Source organism: Protopterus annectens, chromosome 2.part2 (genome assembly GCF_019279795.1).
Source record: "Protopterus annectens isolate FY-2018-M chromosome 2.part2, PAN1.0, whole genome shotgun sequence".
Lineage (NCBI taxonomy): Eukaryota > Metazoa > Chordata > Ceratodontiformes > Protopteridae > Protopterus > Protopterus annectens.
In genome coordinates this window covers 155,400,833-155,407,270 of record NC_056730.1, presented here as the reverse complement: position 1 = coordinate 155,407,270, position 6,438 = coordinate 155,400,833, and the positions used below count along the sequence as shown (strand labels likewise).

The window sequence follows — 6,438 nt, the reverse complement described above, 5'->3', positions numbered from 1 at the left end:
TCTATGCAAAGCTTGTTATTTTATCAACTTTCTAAATTTATAAGTGCAATAATTAAATGTGTCTCTAATTTTTGGCCTTTTTATCCTCATTATTTTGGCTTTACCAAGATTTCTTGCCCTAAGAGGTAGAGAGGTATGCTGTACATGTAGTCAGTTTCGAGGAGGTCCATACCTCCTTCAGAAGAAGAATAATCTTGGTATACACTGATTTTTATATATCATTTGATCAGCATGAAATATTTTTCTTGTCAACTGATTACATACTTTTTGTGGTCAGTCAATGACCCCAAAGATGTAAGTTAGAACAGGAACAGGAAATTGATTTACAGATTTTTTTCCTAGATGTCAAGGCAGTGCCTCTCATAGTTTTGCTTCATCCCTCCTAATTACATACCTCTCCTGAATTTTAGGGACATCCACTGATTTTGACTCAAATTTTAGCCCTGTCCCTTTTAAACTCTCCTGAAACTGGTGACATTCAGAGAAAAAGTAATGCATTACAATTAATAAATAATGACAATAATTAGAGTTAAAAGACTTCTTTTCCTTCAGAAAATGTATATCAATTCACACTCTTTTTCTTATTCTGTCAATGCCTCAGGTTAATAGTACTAATATTTTAAAAGTGTTCCTGTTTGTCCCTGATTATATCTGAATTTGTCACTGATCGTGAAAAGCATACCTCTCAAGTGTACCTCATTAAGAGGAAAGTACCTCATTTGGGGTCTTAAAAAGTTCATGTTCCTCGAAGTTCCTCAAAGTTCTACATTGAAAGAGTCTGCCACACATTCAGTGTTAGGAATTTTTTTTAAGTGAAATCCATGGTAAATAGAAATGAATCATATGAATTCATTAAAGGATCTTCTTTATAAGTAAAACCAGCATATTTTAAGCATCCTGTGACCTTCCTAGTTGAAGTTGTTAGTAAGCCATTAGAATGTGTTCCACATTTTGCCCATTTGTTCCACATTATGAAGGCGAGTGTTCCTCATTTTTGGAGATGGAAAGTTGAGAGCTATGGTGAAGAGATTTGCCCATTTCATTGAGAGCTTTGTTTCTAAAACTGGAAGTTCTAAATAAAAAGTACCAACATTTAAAAGTGTTCCAAATTTGATGCATCTTCACAATGTATTATAATTACTTCCTAATGCTGGAGGTAAAAGCTGGGAGTAATGAACAACAGAATGACATCATCCCATATCGCATCGTTTCGATAGATGTCGGCAGCCACCTTCACACTCCAAGCGAGTACGGTTACAACCTGTCCCTCTTTAAGTGGGACAGTCAGTCCCTATGCATCCTGGAAAAATGGCTATGTCCTTCATACCGCTCAACCTCTTAGATCAAGAAATCTGGACAAAGCCGTAAATAACGGGATTACAAAGGCCCCCAAATGGACAAACTTTGTAAATATTGCCGCGGTTGTGCAGTGTTTAGCGTTGTCGCCTCACTGGAAGAAGTTCTTCAGTTTGACTCTCGGTTGGAGCGTCTTCTGTATGTCCGATGTATATCCCTGAAAGTTGGGCGCCTAGTTGGCAACGTTACACCGTAAAAAAAATCTGCAGACTGGTAATCCGCTATGGCGACACCTAGCGGGGGACGCGTAAAGACATTGCTCTTAAATTTAGAAAATTGATAGAATAATAGGTTTTGTGTTAACATGAATTTTCTGAAGGATATGGTCTGGAATCTGAAACTTAAATGCCTGTCATTATTTTCTGTCATCAGTCTTTAATGACTTCCAATAATTTGCTAGAAAAGCACAATTTTATGAAAAACGGACTAAAATATATATGAGGCAAAAATCCGACAGTCTGTAGAAAATGTATTCCACAAGTTTTCTCTAATGGTTGTGTAAAAAAATGCGTATTTCGTATCTAAACCGCCTTACTATTATATGAAACAACAGGCAAAGCTAAAATTGTACAACAGTAAACTTATATTTACGAAAAAAGTTAAACTTGTTTCTTTGCAATGGTTGTGAGTATTGTTCAGCCTGCAAAACCAGGTGTTTCAAAACAAATTATCCCACTTTGAGCATACGAAAAAGTGGCAACCCAAGTACAGAGTGCGCATCTTCTTTGACTGTGGCATGGTCTGCTCCATTTGGGCAGGGTTTGCCAAAGGACATGCTGGGGTTCATCTTGTCAATCATTGTTTTGATTTGTATTTACCAACGTTTTTAAAAATTACATTGCGATTGCGACCAGAAATTACAGTAAGTAGTTGTCAGTATAAATATATACATTTAAATTCATGGAAACTGAATTTCCATTTTTCTAACAACAAATCAGTGTTTCGTAGTATAATGGAACGTCCATAGTATAACTGGGTCTTCGGTGTCTTGAAACTACAACTTCCAGGACGCCGAACGCCACTTTTTGGGCGGGGCGAAACACTGTTTACTCCGAATTGACGCGATACAATTGCGTCTGAGAGACGGAATACGGAAAAACACGTGTGGGGATGTAATCTATGATTATCTTGTTTTGAAATATAGGTTTTTATGCTCATTTGACTTGAGAACAGGTTTAAGCACAATGCCGAAAATAAAAGCAGAAAAGAAGTCCAGGAAGCATCAAGAAATTAAAAGCCAGGGTATGTAAAATAAGTTACCCACTGACGTTGATTTTAATAAGCTTTTTTATACTATTCTACTGGTGTGGTTTTGCTCTGATCGTTATTGAAAGTTAGTGATATTCATTTCTGTGTGGCAGGTGTAAACAGGGAGGCAGACACAGAATTAAACTTGGCATTAGAAGTTCAAAACCTGATTGGATTTTTGATGAATTATGTATAAACGTTTTGTTCTTGGAGCATTATGAGTGCCGTATTTTTGTTTTATACAATTAACCATACCACTCGACTGTCTCTGACTTTGCCACCAAATTTTGCTCCGCTCTTCCTAATACCTCATAAGAGTGATGATTTTTGGGAGAAAAGGTCCTGAACCACATTTAATAAATGACAGTTATTATAGATTTTTTTTGGTTCAGAAAATGCATAATAATTAAGATCCTCTTAACCTCTCACTGTTTAGTTGATAGTACTGGTATTTAAAAAATAAAAGTATCTCTGATTATTTCTGGATTTGTAGCTAACTTTTTGTGCTGCAGAGAATGTTACCTGCTTGCATTGGTGTGGAGGATCTGACAAAGTGGCTCAAAGTCAAATCTACGATTCCTTATACTTTAGATGTAGGCAGAGTTGTTTATTTCCCTGCTGTTTCTTATATTTACTTTTAATGTTGTGAAAGCAGATATACACCTATGTATATAAATACACACATGTGCATACATACATATATCTATGTGTGTGTGTGCCGATATATGGGTCGACTTCTAATAATTGAAAGTTGTCTTACCCGAAGACGACTTTACTGAGATGACAACACCTAACCGTTTTATTTTTATTTATTTATTTTTATTTTACATTTGTTAACCGGGCTAGTCTGGCTGGATACATGTCCATTTTCAGCAGAGGCCCGAGGAGAAAAGCTCCATTACGTACTAGTCAACTTACAATACAAAGATTAAACAATCAAATAACAAATATCAAAACCAAAACCTCAAGCAAGCCAATTATATAAACATAATAGCAAAAAAAGATCAAATTTTTATGTAGTTTAGTGAGATGCTGAGGGATTAATAAACAGGAAAATAAAGACTGAGAGGCAACCTTCTTGAATGATTGCTAGAGTAAGACTGCTAGTAAATGCAGAAGTCTGGTAATAGACTGTCATATGGAGAGTAAAATATAAATATAAATTGCCTATGTAGAAATGAGAGTAGAAAAAAAGTTGTGGCAGGGTACTAGAAAAAGGTAGGGGATAAACATATAAGAGATAAGTAGAAAGGTAGGAAAAGAAACAGATGACAAGATGTAACGAAAGGAAGAGAAACGAAATGTTAAAAATGGGTCAGTAGAGGCATAATTAAGGGTAAAGAAGCAACTAGTAGCAGTGAAGGGGGGGCTAGAAGAGGATAAATCATTGGTGAGCTCAGTCAGGATTAGTGCATGGGCATAGCCAGTGGGTTTGTAGATGGTGTCTTATTTTTTTTTTGAAAAGGTGAGGAGAGCTTAGGGTGGTCAGGTCTATGGGGAGTTTATTCCAATAAGATCCTACAGTATTGGCAAATAAGGAGTCACCTGCTTTGTTGTGGGATTTGAGAGTAGTTACTAGAAGCTTCCTGGCAGAGCGAAGGGAAGTAAGATTTTTGTATGGGGTGATGAGGTTATTTAGTATGGGTGTATTGGAGGGGTAATGTAGAATTTTAAAAGTTAAGACTAATTGATGTAGAAGTATTATGTTCTGAAGTTCTAGCCAATTAAGTTGTTTTAGATTAAGACAGTGATGTGTACGGAATGGGGAACCTGTGGCAAACCTGGCAATACTGTGGTATGCTGTGTTGAGTTTTTGGAGGTTAGCTTTAGAGAGGTTGATAAATGATGGAGAGGCATATAATAGAGTGGAGAGAAGGTGAGTTTGGGCAAGAGACACTCTGGTAGTAGCAGTAAGAAAGGGTTTTAGTCTATACAGGGCACCTATTTTTTTATTAACAGTCTTGATGGTCAGATCAATGTGATAGTCAAAGCTTAGCTGATTGTCGATAGTGACGCCCAGTAGTTTAGTGGAACTATCAGGAGTAATGGTAGTGCCATTACAGGACACAATGGAAAATGAGATAGGGGCAGATTTAAGGGTGGGGGTGAATAGTAGCAATTTGTTTTTTTTCGGATTGAGGAGGAGACATATGTTGGAACCATTTTTCTGCTGCTGTAAATACATTCTGGGTGTAGGAGTGAAGTTTTTCAGGAGATAAAGCAGAACAGATGAGAGTAGAATCATCCGCATATTGTATACAAGTGGATGTTGGGAGAGAAGTGGGTAGGTTGTTTATGAATATGGAGAAAAGGAGGGGCCTAGGATGGAGCCTTGTGGGACACCGATGGTGACAGGGAGCTGAGAGGATAGATGACTATCCCAGAGGACTGCTTGTTTTCTATCTTTCAAATAAGAGTCAAACCACTGTAGTGCTAATGCATCAAGTGAGAGGATTTTAAAGTATCTAGGAGAAGTTTATGGTTAACCATGTCAAAAGCTTTTGAGAGGTCAAGGAAAAGTGCAGAGGAGTAGAGGTTGTTATTGCGGTTTTGTTGATCACGTCTGTGAAGGAGAGAAGGGCAGTGGAAGTACTATGGTGGGGCCTAAAACCATGTTGTGAGTCTGAGTAGGTTATTTTGTAAGAGATGATATAAGAATTGATGGTGAATGCAACGTTCCATAATTTTAGCTAGTGGAGACAGAAGGGCTATTGGGCGGAAATTAGAAAGTTCGTTGAGTTGCCTCCTTTGTGGAGGGGAATGATATGGGAGATTTTCCAGCAGGAGGGGATAGTGGATTCTGTTATAGTTCTGTTAATTAATATGGAGACTGGGTAAGCTAATTCATGTGCAGCTAGTTGCAGATATTCAGCTGGTAGTTTGTCTGCTGAAGGGGTGCAAGGTTTAAGTTTAGAGAGTAACTTACATATGTAGGTAGTGGAGACTGTATTAAATTTTAGTGTAGAGGTGCTGTTTAGAAGGGGTTATTTGAGGGAGAGAGTCATGGTGTTAGCTAGAGAGGTGACTGTTTCAGAGAAGAAGTTGTTGAAAGTATTGGCTATTATATTGGGTTGGGTCTGAGCTAGGCTAGCTGGTGTAGGTGTTTTGGTGTTCCCTGGATGGAGCAGTTTATTGATTCCTGACCAGAAGTGTTTGGGGTTTTGATTTTGTGTTGTTGATACTGAAGGTAGTAATTCTTTTTATCCAGGAGGGTGAGTTTCTTAGTTGTATTTCTCAGGTGTTTGTAGTTTTGATGGTCAGATGGGTTTTTAGTGGATCTCCATTTTGTCCATAACTTATTTCTTTCTAGCATTGTTTGTTTGGTTTTTTGGAAAGCCAGGGGGCTGCTTTAGAGCCTATTCTAATTAATCGGGATGGTGCATGATGTTGGAGAATTATTAGGAAGGTGTTGTTGAAATAGCTAACTGCTTCATCAATTGGGAGGTGTTTTAGAGCTGACCAGTTATATTCTTTGAGTTCATTACGGAAAGAAGACAGGTTAAAATTAGTTTTGTTGTGTACAGTACGAAAAATAGCCTGTTTGGGATTGTTGTATTTTTGTTTAGAGATGTAGGTTAGGAGATGATCGCTGATATTGTCAGGGAGTGTTCCAGTTTTATAAGAGAGGGATTGTTGTTGATTAGTATCCAGTCTAGAATGGATAGTTTATTGGTAGATTTGTGTATTCTAGTAGGGGAGTTTATAGTTTGTTGAAAGTTAAAGAGGTTAATGTGAAGGGTAGGTTTGGGTGAGATACAGGAGTTCAATCAATATTAAAGTCTCCTAAGATCATGGTTTCCTGAGGAAACTACAGGAGACCAACTAAGAATATTT

The 6,438-nt window shown here is 37.4% G+C and overlaps 1 protein-coding gene across 4 annotated transcripts in view; it reads left to right on the top strand.

Annotated features, from left to right (window-relative positions):
- Nucleotides 1–2,381: 2,381 nt before the first annotated feature.
- DIMT1 (DIM1 rRNA methyltransferase and ribosome maturation factor) overlaps nt 2,382–6,438 on the top strand; it is a 624,336-nt gene continuing 620,279 nt past the window's right edge. The window contains exon 1 of one of the 4 annotated variants that reach the window (XM_044063822.1): nt 2,382–2,598. In XM_044063822.1, the coding sequence (XP_043919757.1) occupies nt 2,541–2,598 (58 nt within the window). In that variant the 5' untranslated portion in view covers nt 2,382–2,540. The remainder of the gene's footprint in view (nt 2,599–6,438) is intronic. The other 3 variants (XM_044063821.1, XM_044063820.1, XR_006363830.1) reach the window with 3 other exon arrangements.